This window comes from Hylaeus anthracinus, unplaced genomic scaffold (assembly GCF_026225885.1).
Source record: "Hylaeus anthracinus isolate JK02 unplaced genomic scaffold, UHH_iyHylAnth1.0_haploid 11982, whole genome shotgun sequence".
NCBI lineage: Eukaryota > Metazoa > Arthropoda > Insecta > Hymenoptera > Colletidae > Hylaeus > Hylaeus anthracinus.
Genome location: NW_026534330.1, coordinates 12091489 through 12112284, shown reverse-complemented (window position 1 = coordinate 12112284; position 20796 = coordinate 12091489). Strand labels below are relative to the sequence as shown.

Below are 20796 nucleotides of genomic sequence, written 5' to 3'. Positions count from 1 at the left end.
ATAAAGTAATCTAGAAGCAGCCAGCGACTTTATCATTAATAACAATTAACGTTCAAGCACTAGTCTAAAGGTGATCATCATTTTTTTGTCCAACCGTCACTAATTTCCACGATAATCATAATTTTCGAAGGACTCTAGTGCAAGAAAGGAACCGAAAGTGACGATACTTCAATTTCTTCCATACTTCGTTTCAAGCAGTTATCTTTGTGTTCTGTAGAAAGAGCAAAGTGTACGATGCGGTCCATTAAAATCGATACAAGTGAATATCGTTCGAATTATCAATGAGGGTGAACTATCTTTCGAATAGAAACTGAAAGAAGATTTCAAGAATAATACCAGATACATTTAGGTAAGGTAATTAAGTCTATTCAGTAGCGATTACAGCAGAAACTCTTGAAAATGATACACAACACTCAAATCAGAATATAACAGGGAATAAGAAATCCTGAAGTACTCGAAGAAATTGACGAAACTGTATCGTCGCGTACTGTATGCAGATAATAAGAAGATCAAGGCCCACCAATGAAGACAAACAGTTTCGAGGAGTGCACCTCCGTGATAAAAGCCCTCAATTCGTTCGCAGCGCTGCGAAACGTAGAGCATCCTTCAAACAGAGGAAGATTTCTCTTCACCTGGACCTACGACATCCTGGTTTTATGCTTCTCCATCGTGGCCACGATCTTCTTGGAAATGTATCACTTGGAGCAGATTCAATTCGATCAGGAGCGCATGATATACATGGCATTGCTGATTGTGTACATTTTGATTTTCGGGACCACGGTGGTTGTGGGTTTGTACTACTCCAAGGTAAACTATCGTATCAAAAATTAATAATACATCGAATGATTGCCGTATACGTCTACAATAGTCTACATTGTTTCGTCTTTCTTTTAGAGTACGTTGAAACTTAGGAAGAGGATCGCTAAAGTGGACGACACCTTGAATAGGCTAGGATCGACGGTGAATAATCGAGATTTGATCGAACGAGTGGCAATTATTGGAGTCATTTGGGTCTTTACTGGATTAGGTTCGGTCGCAGTATACTTCGTCTGGGTCCTGCAACAAAAGATCGAATTGATCACTCTAGTCGCCATCTTTGTTTTCATTTATACAACCAGCGTTGGTCCAATCATCCTTTACGACTTCTTAACGTATATATAGTACGTAACAAAAATTCTTCTACTCCCTTATTCCAAGTATTAATATTAAGGGGACCAGAAAGTAATGTCGTATCTTTTACATTAAATTCAAACAAATAAATTTATAACAAGTTTTCATTTTTAATCAATTATGTAATCGCCCTCGTTATCAACAACCTTTTGTTATCTAGTGTGTAAATTTTTAATATGTGGTCGATAAAAATCAATTGGTATACAATGAGCTGATATATGATAAACAAGTATTGACATTCACAGAAACGACATTACTTTCTGGTCCCCCTAATATTTATAAGTAGACTACGGATTTGTATGCATTTATAGGAAATTTAAATGTGCAAGAACCTACAAAATGCAAACAACATGCAACGATATAAAAAAGATTGAAATTAAAGATCATGTTATAATATTTGCAGAATGAAATAAATTCCTATTTAGGTTTAATTTTTGTAAGCACGTTCGCGAAGATTTTATTTTGCATAAAGATCCGCAGTCTATTTATAAGTATAAATATTCGTAATAAATTTGGAATTAACAAAGTTTGGTGTTTTTTAGTTGGCTGGAGTTTAGGTTCAAGCAGACGAATGAATTTCTGAGGACGTTATTCTCGAACCCTAATCAAATGACGCTGACGGAGACGAGGAAGATCACGGTTAGACCCGTAGATCAGATTCCAAACGGAGATTACGAAGCACAGACCGCGAAGAAACTGTATTTACTGCAACGGATGAGGTAAATCTTCTCTTCTTTTTCTTCTCTCTTCTTTCGTGTCACGAAGACCAGAGAAATCAAGATCAGTAAATAGATGATCGCTGAAGGATTCTTATTTTCCAAGATTTCTGCGCTTGGATTTGTGCTGCATCGCGAGAACTGTGAACAAAATATTCGACACGCAATTAATGATGCTGTCCTCCGCCGCCTTGCTGTACCTCACCACATTTCTGTATTACGTATACGTCGAAATCCGCAAATCGCACGACAGCCTACACACCAATTTGGAAATGATAGTGATAAGTCTCGTAACCGCTGTGACCAATTCCATGCAGCTCGTCGTGGCGTCCTACAGCTGCGAGCACGTCATACAAGAGGTGAGGAACTCGAGCCAGTCGTGCATTTTCATTGTTTCTCCACGTTTACTTTGGAACCTTTCCTATTAATATTAGTCCGAGAGCCTGCGCATAAAATTTCGGCCAATTTCATTACAAATATCCTTTTGCTATTTGACTGTTGTTTTCTACTAAAGAATAAAAATAATCCAAGGCTGGCAGAGGACAAACGGTGCATCGCTCCCTTAGAAAGTCGGAAACATGTAAGAAATAACAGTATCTTTGACTGAAATTATTATTACTGAAATTTTTAGAATGTATTGTTGACATACCAAATTGCATAAAAAAGTTGGTCTGGCAGATTGTAAGCGGTGCGAAATGGGTGCTAATGATTTTAATCAAACTACTTCGTTTTTCCAACAAGGTTTTCGGACTGCCAGACCCATTTAGCACCGCTTACAATCTGCCAGACCAACTTTTTTATTCAATTTCGTATGTCAACAATACACACTAAAAATTTCAGTAGTATTAATTTTGGCCAAAAATCAAATTATTATAAAACGCCATAGTGAAGCGTTGCACCACTGAATTCATGCCAGACCAAGCATTTCTGAACTAGGGAGACATATCATCTTAGGAAAACAGGTTCATTTGTGCAATGAAACGAGTCACCCATTTCTGTCGCGGGTCCTCGGACTATATTGTCTGGGATACAATACAACTCATTCATGTCTGACAATTTCTCGCCAATTCTACTTACGGAGTTCGTTAATCCTTTGCATTCGAGAGGTGACTCTCACAATCAGTCACCATTAGGTTTCACGCAGCAAATCTACAATACCTAATGTTTCTTTATGTTTAATTTCTTTGGAGCTCGAAGCGTCAATAAAATGATCGTCAGTGAGGTAAAGGTGACCTTACTCTCAAATCTATATAGATAGCTTAAAATTCATGGCAATAAAATGCTAAGAAACATCTCGAGTTGCTGTAGGATACCAGAAAAAAAGGCCTCGAGTGCAAAGGGTTAAAGTTCAAACTAGTCTTGTTGAATTATATACATATAGCTTGAGTTCAACAAAAATGAATCTAGCGTTGAGCGGCATTGCCCTTTTCTCTGTAAGTTAGAGCTGGCACCACCAGGTCTGAGGAACCTTGACTGTTTGTCGTCGAAGGCTAGGGCAATAACCAGAGTGCAGGCAGAATTTTCTTTCTTTAAGTGGACGTTAGAATTTTTCTTCCTCGTAGGTCTCGAGAGTTTTCAGTGTCAGTTCTTGTCCGTTTCTTAAACCGTTAACACGTCCTTCCGAGCCGTTAAATAAACGTAGACTTTAAAATTAATAAAAGACTCATTTATTCCACCCATTTCCAACAAGTCTTATATTTGTACGTGCGCATAGAACATATTGGCACGGGCTGGTTTCTAAAGCTACGTGGTCCTATTTTCAGGCAAACAAAATAACAGAGATCATCCACGTATTGTCTGGACACGAATTGGACGACGAAATGAACAACGAGGTATGGAAGTTGTAAATGGTTCCAACAAGCGAGAGCGAGATCTCGAAACTTTTATATCGGTGCATAAGTCAGGAGAGTATTCGATGGTATCATACCATATTCCATATTAAGAATACCATATTCTTGGTATTCGATTGATCGTTTAAAAAATATGATTCCTGTCTCACAGATCCTCCAATTGTCTCTGCAGATAACGCTCAGGCAAACTGGAACCAAATTCTTCCGACTGAACTACACCTTCCTGCGCGGGGTCAGTGAATTTCTGTCTTAACACTTTCGCTGCGGATGACGCACATGCGCGTCCTTTACTTTTTTACTCGGTTTAGTCGTATTTGGACAGTCAGTGCGATCTAAGCATTCATGTTGGTCTGTTAAAATATATGTTTTTCAAAATAATCATATTAGAACATTTGTAAGAAATTTTTCATTAAGAAAAATATCATAATTGAAGCTCCCAGCGAAGGGCTACTTATTTTCGTCCGTAGCGAAAGTGTTAAAGGACGATGTCTTAAAATAAAAAAATGTTATTTTTCGATGAAATTAAGTTTACCTGTTGCTATTAACACTCTTGATTGTTACAGTGCATGAACTTCGTGATGACGTACCTGGTCATTGTGATACAATGGGGGAACTCCTTCGAATTGATCACTTCGTTTCTCCTTGGAAACGAGACCGCCTCGTTTTAAGCATTTCTGGATTGCTGTATTTAAATCGTAGTCGAAGAATTTATGAGGGCGACGCCCAATTGTACAATTTTTTGTACCATTTTCAATAGTACTATATGAAACTGAACTACTGATTGTTTTATAATGTATTACATTCTTATTCCTGGTTCACCTTTTTGTCCTTTCGACCTAAAACTACTTCCATCCATTTCAGACTTGACCCTTTCAAGCTGTATTCTAATTGAATTCTGTTCGGTGCACTTCTAGAAATTAATTGTATCTAGCTAGAGTTAGCTATCGATCAAAGACTGTATTCAGATAATAGGGGACAATTTTCCCAATGCACAAGTAATATTCATTTTTGTTTAAATACGTTCCTGCGAGTCTCAGTTGTAATTTGGCCAACCAGATATATTCACTAGAACATACATGTCCCATTAGGGTCGAAAGAGGTAACTCTTGAAGATATTATAAAAACCTCGAGTTATAAGTTTACATTCCAGGCAGTCCTAGCAATGAATACCACCGTGTCGCAATATAAAATCAATAAAAAAGAATAATCGATCATAGATGAATTGCCAGCCAATGGTGACACCAAGGGCAGTCCTTTCCGTTCTTCGATCTTCGCAAAATCCGTGAAACATGATCCTACGCCCCAGATAGTTCGACTATAAACACGTTACTGCAATATTAATCGCCTCGGTGATCGAATTCCTGGCTGATAGAGCATTACGTATTCATGAGGACAATTTCATCGCGTCAACGAGATCGACCCAGGTGAGTCGACAGTTCCCCCACGTTCCTGCAGTCGACACCGTCGAATACTTAGCCAGGTATTAATTTACTGAATTGCAGGCTAGCGATAACTATGCTCGATAGCGATTCATCGAAGTTGGCTGCGTTTCATTTCAGTTCAGGATGATCGAGACGAAAAATATTAGACACGCCCTCAGGCCATTTCACCTCGTAAACCTCATCGTTGGTTTAGGGTACTACGATTTCCAGAGGAGCAACTACGCGAAGAATTGGGTGCAATTCGTGTATACCGCGACCTTTTTGAACTGTTTCATCGTGATGGTCTGGTACGCGACTTCGTCCTTAAACGACTATTTGTTCAAATTATTCGCTCCCTATCAAGGGCTGTTCTGGCTGATCTTCTACTCCAATATCATGTTAATGACCACGTTGATTATCGCATCCAGCTTCAAAGTGAAGGTACGTACAGATGATCATCGTATTATACGGAAATTAAGAGAAGAATCAGTCGACTGCGACTAAATTATGGTTTCTTTATGAATTAATTCCTGTTTGTTTTCCAAAGAAACTGCAAGCAGCCATCGAGCTTGTCGAAACCTGCGATCAAAAGATGGAGGACATGGGGCTGCCAAAGCAATATCGATTGGTCTACAAAAGTCAGATCAAGATGTTTGTCATTCTAACGATAACCATTCTAATAAATGTAACCGCCACTTACTGGTGGCAATTTTCGATTATGACGTCGGTGGTGACAAAATTATACGTTGCTGCTAGTATAACGCTTCCAGTGCTGCTCATAGGAGTCTCTATTTTTTCCTTCCTCTTCTGGGTCAGGTATGAGCTCGACGTTCAACTACTATCGCTACTATACTTGGTTCTGTTATGTGATAAACTAAATGACGAAGGTACACGAATAGATACAAGAATACAATGAATTCAGGTACACAAGGATGAAGTTCTGTCAACTGAACGGTCTCCTACGAGGCATGATGACCACGACGCCGGACTCCCCGATGCACAAGAGAGTCATGAAGCTGATAAACGAGCTGGACAAGAAGAAGTTCAAAAACGAAACCATTCACACGATCAACGGGAACGCGAACATGATGAGGGCAGCAAAGTGAGATTCAGCGGTGAGCAGAGAACGACAAACCGTTCTCTCTCCTTTCCAAACAAATACTATTTCTTGTTTAGTCTGACCATTCATTCTAATTGCTTCTTCTACTACAGTGTTTCTGTATGAACAACCTAATTTTCTTATATATTTTCTTCCATTTTGAACACAGACAAATTCACCTAGAGCTGGTCAAGATCTCCAGGACCATGAACAACATTTATGGAATACAGATCCTCGTGATCATGTTCTCTTCTCTCCTCTTGGTCACTTGCCTCCTCTACGTCAGTTACAAGATCGTATGGCTCACTCTAACCACACCTCAGTATGTACAAGAAATAGGACCCCTGGTCAGCTGGTTGCTCCTCTACGTGTTAAATATCTTCTTCACGAACAACGAATGCATCAAAACCTCCGCCGAGGTGCGATAATAATAGATTGATCGTTTACCATTTGAAAAATTACATTCCTTATATTTCTTGCAAGTCATTGTACACGCGTATTTATTTATTTTCCACAGGCAGCAGACACTGGCGATCTAATTTGCGAGCTGTACAAGCCCTCAACCACCAAAGAATTTCGCGCAGAGGTAAATAAACGTATGATTACTAGGTTTGAATGGAATTTAATGAATGAAAATTGTTCTAGATTCGACACTTCACCCTGCAGATGATCCAAAACCCGGTAGTCTTCACAGCCTGTGGATTTTTCAACATCGATCAAACGTTTATTCAAGGAGTACGTCTATCAACTTCGTCAAAAATTGATTACAATGATATAAAAAAATCTCCGGCTCTTTATATTGTTATTCTCCATTTTACATAGGTTGTTGGAACGATCACCACGTACCTCGTGATTCTAATTCAAATGGGAGACATCAAGCCATCTAATTCCACAAACACGACAACGGTGACTGCATTTACTGCAGACAGTAATGTAACCATGACTTCGATCACGACAGCTTAGAATTTCCTCGATTTTCTTGCAAGTGTGCTTTTTTTTATCCGTTAGTGTCCAAAAAATGAAACGAATAATGCTGCTAAGCAAGATATCTTTGGGAATAAAACAGTCATTATTAAAGATTGAAGAAATTAAGATACGATAGAACGTCTTAGCAAATCGACGATTACTTTTCGTGGATGATGTAATTTAAAATCTGTATAACTTTGATATCAATTTAATTGACGTTATACTTTGCTCGAATCCTCTGCCATGGAATCGTCCGCGGCTTCACGGAGCCCTAACAATTTTCCGCCAATTAGAACGTGGACATGGATGATGCCTCAATTACACTAGCACCCCATGCGATTCCAGATGGAGGCGTTAGCCCGTGAAATTCGGTAATCCTGAAACTCGATAGCTTGTAATTCAGTGGAGGTAGTTCCTCCATTGAACGGTCCCTAACCGATTCTTAATTCGCGAAAATGATCTCGCAACGTGTCTCGAACTGGCTAATGCTTAATTTCGACCATTCAATGGAAAACGAATCGAAAACGTGAATGTCGTTTCCAAAATTAACCGTCAAGGAGCATTGAAATACTCTAAAAACAAATATTGCCATACCCATTTATATTCGGAAAATAAAAAATATATATACATGACCAAACATCAAAGCATCTACTTCGTACGGCTTTTTTCCAAAAAAATATTCATTACCCTTGAGTCTCTTGGATAATGCTCCACAGCACATTTTGATTTCGCTATATACATCCTCTAAAGTCTTATTATACCATCCATGTACTTTGAGTTTCTTTATGATTTCTTTTCTTCCTTGCCAGTTTAAAAAGTAATTCAAGGGCCAAGGATACACGCTCCCATGTCTTGGTTTAGTTACCTCATTTAAAGTTATTTCGTCGATCCAACAAATATATAATTCAGCATTTACAAATATATTATTCACTAACGATATACAGTGGGTGTAGAATGTATTCGTACATCGATCAGTTTCCCAAAAAACTTTTGTGTGAAATTGTAGTTTCTTAACTTCTTCTTTGGAATAAATGATATTTTACATATTCTCGGAAGTCTCTAAGATAGATATAGTCCAAACAACATTTACTAGTTAATATAATTTGTGAAATTAACAAAAAAATGCGAAAACTGGGTAAAAGTATAGAAGCAATAAGTATTTGTACGATTCTTATGACGAACCAGTTACGGTAGAGTTTGTAACGTAAACACATTAGTTTATTGCTTCGTGCAAATTAGAAAACATCAAATTTCCAGTAAAGTACTTTTAAACAGTTGTGCGAATACTTATTGCTTTTTTCTTGTTAATTTCGCAACTTACATAAATAGCTATTTTTTTTTGTACTCTATCTATTCTAGAGATTTCCGAGAATATGCAGAATGACATTGTTTATAAAAAATAAGTTAATAAATTACAATTTTACACAGTTTTTTTGGAAATTGATCAGTGTACGAATAGTTTCTACACCCACTGTATAAGCTCTCATATCTGCTTTGCCAATTGGAGATAGATGATTTGACAAACTTATGCCTTTATTTCTTATAAACGACACGATACTATCAAATTCGGATATATAAAATGCCCCACATTTAATAAATGGTTCTCGACCAGATGGTAACATATATTCTGCGTTGCTTCTTAGTTCTATTTGAAATTCAAGACCGCAAATTTTAAGATAAGCTTGTACAGCTAAACAATTTTCACTGTCAGGTAACAGTATTTGTTCTACTTCGTACGGTTGAAATAAAGTAATTGTTTGAGGCTCCTGAGCTTCTAATTCCAAATTTCTAGAATCGTTTAACAGAGCATTGGGCATTTTATTTGATTGAATATGATACTAACAACGATAGATAATTTTACTTTCTTCTATTAGTTCGGTGGACAGAACAAAGGAATGTCGAATGGTGTCGAACGCAATCGAAACTCATAAAAAATATATATAAATTTACATATGAGTAACGTTGATAATCCCCCAAAACCGCCCAGATGTCCCTAATATTCGCTCGCAGTCATTAGCTCGATATTACTCGCGACAAAGGATTGTTCGTCACGAGTAATACCGATTACCAGGTCTCACCACGTGGAGGTTGCTGCGACTGGAGACCCGGAGATAGAAGGAATCAAACTTCCTTCGATCTCCCTCTACATACAGTATACATACATAGATGCATACTCTACATAGAGTCGACGAGCTTAATACCAAGTACGAAACTATGGAAATCAAAGAAAACAAACTCCCTTTGATTTCCAAAATCTATGTCTCTGACTCTACCGAATAATTATTTGAACTAAATGGAAGCTAAATGGAAATCGCGACACGACGCGACCATGTAACGGACTTACTGAGTCAGTCCCGTTTCCTCTTGTTGGATCTGAACTCGAGAGGAAGACGACCGACGCCTCCGAACCAGTCCTCTACAACTTGCACCCCGTTGGGAGCCACTATAGTACCCGACTTGCATCCGTCTCACTGCGCTTTGGACTTACTGCACTGCGCCGGGAGTCTGGGACTACACTAAACGTGATGCAGGAAGTAGAGGACCGATCCGAAGGAGCCGATTGTCTTCCTCTCGAATACAGATCCACCAGGAGGACGGCAACCGACCTTTCTCTCAAGTTACACAGTTGGTCACTACACTTATCACATGAAGTAATAGTGACCGAAGTGGAGAACGAAGTTGCGAGTCCAATATGGACCTACGAACAAACAAAATAAGTTGATTAATAATTGTTTGGTAGAGGACAGACACTCGTACATCCATGCCTTAAAACTAACTTAGGTACATGCCTTAAAACTAAGCAAACCAAACTAAGGTACCCACAAGCAATACCACAAGCAAGTAGGAAACTACACAAGCAAAAATAGGAGGGATACGAGACGCGGACGCGCGATCGCGAGATCCATATCGACCGAAGGATCGTCGAAGAATGAGACCGCACCCTTCGTATACCTGTGTTGAGGATCGCGGTTCGCTATCGAACAAGAGTGGGGCAAGGGCGAACAACAACCCCGTGACGGTCGATTCGAAGGCTCGTTGGATCTATCGAGAAAATAATTCGTGAAACATTAATATTACAGCAAAATCATATTCCCCATCATTGTTTAAATAATAAGTATCGTTAATAATTAATTTAGCTATTATCATAAATAAGTATTTAGATGGTCCAATCAATAAATATTAAAATATTGATATATTTCTCACGATTAATGTGACGAATGAATACTTATTCTGAACCGTAATTGTTCTTAATGTTTAATAGAACACTGAATGATACTGTATGTATCATAAATGTTTAATTATGTCGGAGATATTAAGCTTTAATTGTTCCAATCAATAGATATTCAAATATAGAGAAATATCTCACGATTACTTTTTCTCAACTTTTCATGTTCGAAAATATTACTTTCTCGAAAAACATTGGTATACTGATCTAAAACTTTAAAATGCAATAAATATGTACATCTCCTAATTAATAGAATATTTACAATGCATATAGTAACATTCACTCTTCGATTAAATATTAATAAGAATCACGCGATTCTACTGTACGGTTCTCTAGAGTACTCTACTCTACTGTACTGTACTCTACCGTACGGTTCAGAATAAGTATTCATCGAACACAGTAATCGTGAGAATTTTTCTATATCGTTATATCTGTTCGCTGGAATAACTAAAAATTAATTTCTGACAATAGTTACGTTAATTATTAATCAAATTTGTTCAAACAATAACCGAGAATATGACTTTGCTGTAATATTACATCTAAAAATGTTCAAGTCATTACTAACCAATAAGTAATTAGTTTGTGATTTCACTCAGTCACCAACCAATTGCGTTTCTTTTGAATAGCTTCGTATGTGGACGACCTAATATTGGGCTCTCTGGAAAGTCCATGCCGAGTTTTAGTAGGCGGTACAGGTCTGAATATATCTGATATGGCTGAAAACAAATAACATATGTACATTCCTTAACAGGTGGAAAAGAAGAACAAAATGGTACATATATAATTCAATACATATACATCAAAATTTAAATATGTCTGAATTGTTCTTAAAAATAGGCATGAACTTTCCGGACAACCCAATAGTTTCCGAGATATTGGACCACATAAGTTTTTGTCCCGCTAGATCGCTGAAATATCACACTGTGCATCCTATTCTTTATTCTCCTTCATTTTTCAAGCTGTGTAACGAAACATATTTATTCTGTTACTAGTTACTACCCACCTATTTCATCGCATCATAGCAAAAGATTTTCTCGCAATTTGGACATTGCGTCCAACGCAATGGACGCACGACACGCGTTTACAACGAGTGCAACATTAATTGGGAATTAAGGGTGCGAACGACACTGGCCGTCAGGAGCCACCTGCTACTGCAGGGGTAAGGAGAATTGATATATTGCACCCGAGGGAGCAGATAGGACATGGGCCAGTTTAGATGGTCGCAAGCACCGTGCCATCCTTAATCCTCTCCCCTCTCGTTAACTAAAATTCGTAGGAGATACCTCGCCTTTATTGTCGATTAAATTATTCCAGTCATTGCAGTTCCATTCGCGGCATCGTACAGCAACTGCATGCATCGATAATGATTTTCTATTTTCTATTGTTCAAGTTGTTCGCAGTTGGAGAATATCGTGATACTTTTTATTCTAGGAAAGTAACGAAGAGTTAAATAATTCTTCTGTTCTGGAAGAACAGCTGAAGAGTTAAATAAATATATGGAGCAAGTAATAAGTAAGCATATAACATCAAATACGATAAAAGTGAAAGATTATCGAGCTAAAAGAACAGAGGGCGAGATAAGCGCAGCGATTTTCTTCGCCGAAGCATATGGGTGGGATTAGAGATGGAGATTTTAGAAGAGTAAACGCAAACAGACTGCTACGATTCTAATAATCCGCAAACGTCGTTTATCATGTCGAAACGGATTCACCCTAACAACATGGCCACTCCTACTCGAGGGTGCGGGTATTCGATCACGTCGTATCCTCGCCAAACGTTTACCCCGCATGTTTATTGATATCAAATTGGGCGTGTTGCGATGCAACCCGCGTGCTACGGTGCAAAAAAAGGAACACAGGACTAGGAAGACAATAATAACACACATTTAAAATTGTCTATTACATATATGTACAAATTCGTATTTACAGACGTATCATTTATTTATTTATTATTACTTCGTTCCATACTTCAATTTATTTTTCAATTTCTTCGGATTTATTCCGTACATCTTCAAACGTTCTGGATTCAACGAGGCGATGTCGCCATTGGGTTCCTTCTGCTTGAAGTCTTTACTCTTCGTCTTGTTAAACTTCTTCTTCATTTTTCCTTTCACCTGCGCCTTCTTCGACTGCTTGGAATTTGACTCGTCGTCGATAGCTTTATCTAGAGTTTCATTATTAGTATTAAGTTTGTGTTTCTTCTTCGCTGGCTGTCTGCATTGTTGGTCGGAGGGTTTTCGTTTTTCAGCTTCTGATTTTTTCTTGGTTTCCTTCGATGTCGTGTCTGTGTTATTTGATATCTTCTTGTCACTTCTAGCGAGAACATTGTTATTTATAGATGCATCACCATTAGTTTCAGCAACGAATGAAACGTTTTGAGCTTTCTTCTTTTTCTTCCGTGGACGATTCTTCTTCGTTTCCGTAGTTTCGGAAACAGTGGTGGAATTGTTCGCGATTTCCGATTTATCTGCTTCTTCATCCTCAGGGCTATTGAGGAATAAATATAAAGTATACAATTTATACAAAAGATCGAAGATTAAGTACAGGTTCTCTTCTTACCTATACAAACTTCTAAGTATCTTCTGCTTGAGCGCTTCATTTTTAGCCTTTTGCTTGTACATTTGAACATCATTTAGTTCCGCGTGTTCTGGCTTGTATTGTAGAGCTTTTTTTAAGGAACACCATTTATTTAATTCTTTATCATCGGCCATTAATATCTGACATTAGAAATGCATCGTTAAATATTTTCGTAAATAAATAACCTAAATGTAACATTGAAACTAACCTCTTCGACGCTCAAACCAAAATTGTTCGGCACAACTTTTCTATATTTAAATCTGCATGGTATATCCCCGATCATATCTTCATAATCCAAGGAATAATATTTGTCAAAATATTCGTTGTAAGACTTGTACTGTTCAGGATCGAATTTTGGTTTCTTTGTTGCTATAAGTTCGGCGAATTTTGATTTCCGTCTACGTCTTCGTTTCTTCGTACCCTCTATTTCTTCCTGAACACTTTTAGATGCATCGTAATCGGCGTCCATCTGAAATTGTACCGCTGAAATGGTAAAAGAATAAAAGGAAGATACAAGATAACGATAAGTTAATTACATTAAAATCGGGATCCTCGCAGTGCGGCCCTTTGTATTCTTCTTCATAATTTTCGGCATTTGGATCATAATTGTCCCACGTATCTTCAATTTCCAGTTCTTCGTCAACTTCTGGAAATTCAGGTTTAATATCATCCTCGGGAGCCGCGTAGTAATCGTCGTTAAAAATTTCTGTCATCTTTTTGTCATATTCAGTCGGATCAAAATCGCCATCTAAATCAATATCGTTAAATTTGATATCTTCATTTCCTGCGATCAAAATATTTCTCTATTAAATTAAACAATATAATTTAGAAATTGTAAATAACTAATTCAATTCTGCCTACCTGTAATCTCTTTTAATTTCATTAGTTTATCCTCGATTTCTTTCCTCTTCAATGCTTTTAATTGTTTCAATTCTTCTTTCTTTTTCAACTTCTCTTCTGCCTTTCTCATCTTCACTTCAGCTCTTTTTTGTGCTCTGCGCGTATCTTTTCTTCGTATAGAATTTTCCATAGTACGCGGGTATCTTTTAATAAACTCCTGATCGGGTTCTTCGAATCTAAAGTTGTATTTATGTTCAAATTCCTCTTGCTTCTCTACATTTTTTTCATCTTCCGATAAATTTTCGTCGTTGTAAACCATATGCGCATGATTTAAATCAATACCCGCGTATTCTTTATCTAAATACTTATTATTAAGTACGTAATCTCTTAGAAACTTCTCGTTTGAATCCAAATTAGGATTGGACCAAAAGTCACGTAGAGGTTTAAGCGTTTCTTGTTCTGTTTCATCTATATTGGATTCTTGCCCCTTTAACCACTCTTTGTAATCTGCCTCTTCCTAAACAATAAAAATTGTTCTATTTTTTGTAATTGAGAATTTATACATCAACTTACTTTCTGTTTCTCACTCTCAGACTTGGATTTTGGTTTTAGTAACTCTGCATCTTCTTCTTCCTCGTCATGCAATACACCTTTGAAACTTTCCTTCAATTGTTTTTGTTCTTGAGTATATGTGAATGTATTGGTTTTTTCTTTATTCTGTTTTAGCATATCCTCGTCCTCGCTGTCACTGTATTTCCCTTCTCTTTCCAGAATAATTTTTCGTTCATAGTCTCTTAAATAAACAGCTTTTTCTTTCTTTGACTTATCAGTTGACTTCTTCTCGCTATACAATTCTTGTGCTTTATTAGTATCGTCAAAAAATGTCACATCTTGTTTATAGATTCGTGGATCCTTCTTTTTCAAACAAGCCAAAGTTTTATAGAAATCTTTGTCAAATTGCTGGGCTAACTCCTGCAAAAATAAATCCAAATAAAATGCAAAACAGGAACTTATAGCATGTAGAATATCACACACATACATTTTCTTCTTCTTCCTCTGATGAGCTATCAGTATCGGAGCTTTCATCTGATGTTGCATTTCCATCGATGTCTCCATACTTTGCTTTCACTGAAATACAAAATCTTTCATTTGGAAATACATTTTGATATGAGAAGTACCAGAGTTTGAAATGTAGCAGAAATATTACATACACTTATTCAATTCTTCGTTTTGTCGCCATGTATCATATTTTTTAGCATAGTCTGAATTTATTTTTATTTCTCCATCCGAATCAAAATCATCTCCATTAAATAAAGCAGACATAGTGTCATGAATTATTTAAAACACCTTTTCACTGTTAAATTAATCAGTAGAAAAAACTTACGAAATTATTTACAAAAATCAGTAAGTTCATGTACATTACACGGCTATAAAATTAGAATAATTTGAGGATAAGAAACACTTCAGTTTTCCTAAAATTAAATTAAATTTTTTTATTTAAATTTCTACTGAATAAAATGAACTGTGAAGGTTATGTTTCGCATGTGTTGAAACCAATAGCCAACAGCCACATTGAGCCACATGTTTCTGTGTTGAACATCATTTTGTATGGGAATACTAATGTGAAAATAAAAAATACTTTTTAACTTTCTTGAAGTAAATATAACTTACAAAGGGATTGATATGTAATATTATTTACATTTGTTACCCTTTAAGGAATATTATTTATATCTCTCATATTAGTTCAGACTAATATGAAAGGGAGTAATTGTTAATTAATATGAAACGGTTTTATTGATATATTTGACAAAGGAGATTTTTTAGAAAATTAGATTTATTTGAGAAATGCTATACATAAAAAGAATTGATGTTTTTGAACAAACACCATAAATTTTGTGCACACAGGTGCTGTTTAAGATACTTTAATATCTACAGATAAGAGTATAAATAATTTCGATCTATCTATCTTTATATAATATACCTTATTAAAAAGATAATGAAATTACAACATAATCTTCATCTTATCACAAAAACAATCATGTCACGTATTTGCATACTTGTTCATATGGGAGCTTCTTTACAATAGTACCATCCTTTACAAGTTCTATATCTATACTATAGTTTTCTATATGAAGTTTATGCACTACTCCTTTCATACCTTTGTATTTTCCCCACAGAATCATGATTTCTTTTCCAATTGCAGGTATTACTGACTCCAAATATTCTTGATCGATCTTTATAACATGGTTTTCAACTTCTTTAGGTGATTTTAATTTTACTTTTCCAACAAAGTTAGAATTCTCTACAGACTGAATGACTCCTTTAGCTTTATAATATTTTTCACCAAGACTTTTTGTAATTATTTTCACTGTTAAATTTTCCTTTAGCCAACCTTCTAAATTATTGTCATCTTCCATGTCCTTGGATTTGCGTTTTGTTCCTTTGTTCTTTGAATCTTTCTCTGTATATTCATCGATTGATTTCTCACGTTTTATAGCAGAAACTGTAATTATTTCATTGCTAGTAGAACATTCGTCTTTATCTTTTTCTTGTTTTATGATGATGGGAAGTAGTTTTGGTTTTTTATTGATCTTCATTTCAAGAATTAGAGGTGCATCAGGATCAGTTTTTTTCAATGGCTCTTTAAAGGTTCCAGTTTCTTCCCCACCTTCTTGTTGACCCTTCTCTACCTGTTTTTCTATGAATTCCATCATGCGTTCTTCATCATCTTTATCCATCTTTTGTTTCTTTGCTTTTTTCTCTTGAGCTGCTAGTGTTTCTGGGTCTCTGTCAATGTATGTTACATACCAGCCTAAAAAAAAAATAGTTAAAATTCAATTACAATCCACTGGAAGTAGGGAAATAATAACAGAAAGAAATCTTACCTTTTTCTGTTTCATCTACTACACATTGTCCAGAACGTCCAAGCCATTTAACAAATGCAGTTAAAGTAACCCAAATTGTAGCATTCATGTGTATATGTCCTCTGTCCGAAATATATTCTTGATAAACACGATTAGCAGGCACACGTCTGGTGCCGAATTGTCTCTTTAATAAGTTTAAGTAACCTTGTGAGAATTCCCTTGAAAACTGATCCATATAACGGCTTGCATTGTCAGCAAACAATAGCAGCTGCCGATGGTGAGACTCTGACATAGTATGACATTTGAATCCATTCTCATCCCTGCATTGTTTCTGACACATCTGACAGTACCATCTTAATTTTTGCAAACCCTTCGCTTTGATTTTGTTTGCAATATATTTGGGTGTCCCCACTTCATGTTTACCCATTGTTATTCTTATATTGGAAATACTATTCCTTTAATTAATAACATTCAGGTTACGACCTGTATATTGTAATTTAGCATCTGTAAACTTTCTTCTTCCTTCTTCGACAGGTATGTATTACTGCCATTTAATTGCGTGAAATATCTTCAATCATAACCTAATAAATATCATATTTTCCATTTTGGAAAACGTGTGTATCACGATCCATAAGACTTGATAGGGCTCTAAGCTATTCGATACGCTATTTTTATTAATAAACAACAAAAGCAGGAATCTTATACACGTTTATTATTATAATCATCAATGGACACCAGGTATAGGCATCTAGCGGCGAGACGTCCGAATTAAGCCAATAAAAAAAAAAATACCACTAAATACAGTTACAGTTAATTTATTACGATAAAATACATTGTGGAATTAAATTAGTGCATATTATATGTAAAACGACGATAAACTACGCATATTTTTAATAAAAAATAGAAAAAAGGAAACTGTAATTTTTTCGTGTTATAGTGGCGCCAATCGTGGTAAAACGCTCAAGCTTATCGTAAAATAAGCGTAACAAGTTAAAAAAAAATAAAATACATTTTTTTATATTCTGTTTTTTATTGAATATATACATCGTTTTACGTTGCTTTGCACATAATATGCACTAATTTAATTATAAATAATAAAATAAAGATTCAAATTGATAAAACAGTGATATTTTTAGTAATTGCGTCATCTCGCGAACAAAAGTAAGAACTAATTCTCGACAAACTTTGGCGTTTTCCGAACAGATGGCGCCACGATTATATGCAAAAATTACAGTTTCCTTTTTTCGGTTTTTTATTAAAAGTATGCATAGTTTAACGTATATTACGTATAAGATGCTTTAATTTAATTTGATAATGTATTTTATTGTAATAAATTAACTATATCTGTAATTGGTGGTATTTTTTTTTATTGGCATAATTCTGGCATTTCGCCGATAGATGACAATACCAGTGCATGGATCTTTCCATATTCATAAAATGAATTATACAAATATATTATAGAAGCATATTTATTTTGCCTAGGGCTGGCCCTAATCTCTAAATACAGAACACGAAAGGCTCTGATAAGGGTTCTGATTCTATATTACTATTCTGTGGATTGAACATAATCACATATATTGTTTAGTTGATAGTTGGTCCAATTGGCTGCACTGTACCCTGTACCGGTCATGCATGTGTATGACTCCGTTTTCTGTTGCATACTGTGCTCGTGAAGTTTTGTTTTCATTCGTAGTTCCTCAGGTGTGCTCAGGTGTAACGCAAGGGAGAACGTTGACATGTCGTTGCAAGTTCACGACGTTCAGGTAATATTTCAAAACAACATGCAAAACCATGGACAAATCGAGTATCCAACGATACGATTTTCATTGTAACTCATTCAAAAGTTGTATGATATTTTCTTTTCGCGTTATGTTATCGTCGATTCAATGTTACTGTTAATTAACATCCTCAGTTTACTACATTTATCTTAAATACTGATTTCTGTAGCAATGGTATTCTGAATATTATATGTTGAGAACTATTCATCTTTTCACATTGTAGATAATTTTTTATTCAACTGTATCTTATGCATTTAGCAAAATGTGGTGGAACCTATGCAAGTCGATGCTCCTACAGAGGACAATGACAATGCAGAGGAAGAACCATATATCGTGGAAAACCCAACACTGGTATGTACAACTTAGCATTTTAAGGTATAGAAATGTTTATATGCATATTCTTTATTTTGTTGTTTTTGTAGGACTTGGAAGTCTATGCCAACAGCTATACTGGTCTTGCCAAACTATACAGGCTAATATACATAGCTGATCACTGTCCAATGTTAAGGATAGAGGCTTTAAAGATGGCTATTTCTTATGTTATGACAACATATAATGTTTCCCTTTATGTGATATTACACAAAAAGTTAGCACAAGCTGTAGGCAATCCTGGATTACCAGATGTCGCGGCAGAGTCAACATCTCAAGACACCTTAACCGTGGACTATGTTTGGATCGAGTCTCGTTCCAAAAAGGCTGCTTTGAAATTAGAAAAATTTGATACAGATCTAAAAAACTACAGAAGTAATTCAATTAAAGAAAGTATCAGGAGAGGTCACGATGATTTAGGAGACCATTATCTCGATTGTGGAGATCTTGTACATGCCTTAAAATGTTACTCCAGAGCACGTGATTATTGCACTAGCGGCAAGCATGTTGTTAATATGTGTTTAAATGTTATCAAAGTCTCTGTTTATTTGCAAAATTGGACCCACGTTTTGAGTTACGTTACAAAGGCTGAAAGTACACCAGACTTCTCTGATGTTCATGGTAAAGATAACAATCAGTCTATAGTTACAAAGTTAAAAGTCGCGGCTGGTTTGGCAGAATTAGCAACAAGAAAATATAAAATGGCTGCGAGACACTTTCTCCAGGCGTCGTTGGATCATTGTGATTGTCCAGAGTTATTGTCACCTGGAAACGTAGCTTTGTATGGAGGCCTTTGTGCTCTAGCTACGTTTGATAGACACGAATTGCAAAAGCAAGTAATTTTTAGCAGTTCCTTCAAATTGTTCCTTGAACTGGAACCACAATTAAGGGATATCATTTTTAAATTTTACGAATCGAAATATGCGTCGTGTTTGAAACTACTGGACGAGATAAAGGATAATATATTACTGGATATGTACATAGCGCCCCACGTTAACGTGTTGTACACACAAATTCGAAATAGAGCGTTAATACAATACTTCAGCCCATATTTGAGCGCAGACATGAGACGCATGGCGACTGCTTTTAATAGAACAGTGTCAGAGTTAGAAGACGAGCTCATGCAATTAATTCTTGATGGTCAAATCCAAGCTCGTATAGACTCTCACAATAAGGTGATTACTATTTAAGTTGGTATTGATATTTATCAATGCTTAGCAGCTTTTTTATTTTCGTATAAACTTATGTATTTTCAGATTCTGTATGCAAAGGATGTTGATCAACGCAGTACAACATTTGAAAAGTCCATGAGCGTCGGCAAAGATTACCAGAGACGTACTCGGATGTTAATTCTAAGAGCTGCTATGTTAAAGCAACAAATACATGTTAAGGTAATCAAATTGTTTTACCTTTAATTTGGCGTATTATTCATGCTTACCTTATATGGTGCTTCATAATGTCTTTTTACAGAGCCCACAACGCGATAGTACTCAAGGAGGTGAAATGTCAGTCACGTGGAAGCAATAGTTCAATGGTGGTAAGAAATTGAACTGTGACTTATGCTAACCTTTTGGTTGATAAATGTGTTATAACGAACTGCCATGGTCAGTAAGATACGAGAAAATACTTGGATACCATATTGGACATGTTATCAATTGTATTTAAAATGCTGATATCGAAAATTGATTTTCAATAAATATTGCGTAACATGAATGTATATATCGTAAAATATTATAAGCAAAGAATTAGGATTTTCAAAACAATGCTAATAACATATGAACAAATCTTTGATAACATATGATGTACGCTAGAAACTTTGTCAATAAATATATAAATTCTGTTTTTCATGCATACGCGTACTCATTTTTTAGTACCAGTTTATGGATGAAAAAACAATTGCATAATTAATTTATAATCAACT

The 20796-nt window shown here is 36.0% G+C and overlaps 6 protein-coding genes across 6 annotated transcripts; 3 read left to right on the top strand and 3 right to left on the bottom strand.

The window, feature by feature from the left end:
* Window positions 1-701: 701 nt before the first annotated feature.
* Window positions 702-4470, top strand: LOC128886465 (uncharacterized). Its single transcript, XM_054141386.1, has 7 exons — window positions 702-807; window positions 895-1160; window positions 1713-1889; window positions 1993-2245; window positions 3650-3718; window positions 3888-3968; window positions 4300-4470. The coding sequence occupies exons 1-7, from the start codon at window positions 730-732 to the stop codon at window positions 4402-4404; spliced, it is 1029 nt and encodes a 342-aa protein (XP_053997361.1). The 5' UTR covers window positions 702-729; the 3' UTR covers window positions 4405-4470.
* Window positions 4471-5301: 831 nt separating this feature from the next.
* Window positions 5302-7235, top strand: LOC128885958 (putative gustatory receptor 28b). The gene is made up of 7 exons (XM_054140385.1): window positions 5302-5598; window positions 5705-5973; window positions 6080-6259; window positions 6426-6675; window positions 6774-6842; window positions 6902-6991; window positions 7079-7235. The coding sequence occupies exons 1-7, from the start codon at window positions 5302-5304 to the stop codon at window positions 7217-7219; spliced, it is 1296 nt and encodes a 431-aa protein (XP_053996360.1). The 3' UTR covers window positions 7220-7235.
* Window positions 7236-7820: 585 nt separating this feature from the next.
* On the bottom strand, window positions 7821-9131 carry LOC128886286 (metaxin-2-like). Its single transcript, XM_054140995.1, has 2 exons — window positions 8691-9131; window positions 7821-8152 (listed from the first exon to the last, which is right to left on the bottom strand). The coding sequence occupies exons 1-2, from the start codon at window positions 9037-9039 to the stop codon at window positions 7821-7823; spliced, it is 681 nt and encodes a 226-aa protein (XP_053996970.1). The 5' UTR covers window positions 9040-9131.
* A 3203-nt stretch (window positions 9132-12334) lies between these two features.
* On the bottom strand, window positions 12335-15544 carry LOC128886093 (protein KRI1 homolog). The gene is made up of 8 exons (XM_054140660.1): window positions 15076-15544; window positions 14904-14992; window positions 14438-14836; window positions 13886-14381; window positions 13561-13808; window positions 13233-13493; window positions 13007-13164; window positions 12335-12934 (listed from the first exon to the last, which is right to left on the bottom strand). Exons 1-8 carry the CDS (start codon window positions 15185-15187, stop codon window positions 12400-12402), a joined length of 2298 nt encoding a protein of 765 aa, XP_053996635.1. The 5' UTR covers window positions 15188-15544; the 3' UTR covers window positions 12335-12399.
* A 129-nt stretch (window positions 15545-15673) lies between these two features.
* Window positions 15674-17466, bottom strand: LOC128886100 (DNA/RNA-binding protein KIN17). The gene is made up of 2 exons (XM_054140672.1): window positions 16750-17466; window positions 15674-16676 (listed from the first exon to the last, which is right to left on the bottom strand). Exons 1-2 carry the CDS (start codon window positions 17153-17155, stop codon window positions 15901-15903), a joined length of 1182 nt encoding a protein of 393 aa, XP_053996647.1. The 5' UTR covers window positions 17156-17466; the 3' UTR covers window positions 15674-15900.
* A 694-nt stretch (window positions 17467-18160) lies between these two features.
* LOC128886099 (COP9 signalosome complex subunit 1) lies at window positions 18161-20720 on the top strand. Its single transcript, XM_054140671.1, has 5 exons — window positions 18161-18491; window positions 18765-18857; window positions 18929-20050; window positions 20132-20266; window positions 20346-20720. The coding sequence occupies exons 1-5, from the start codon at window positions 18465-18467 to the stop codon at window positions 20400-20402; spliced, it is 1434 nt and encodes a 477-aa protein (XP_053996646.1). The 5' UTR covers window positions 18161-18464; the 3' UTR covers window positions 20403-20720.
* Window positions 20721-20796: the final 76 nt, after the last annotated feature.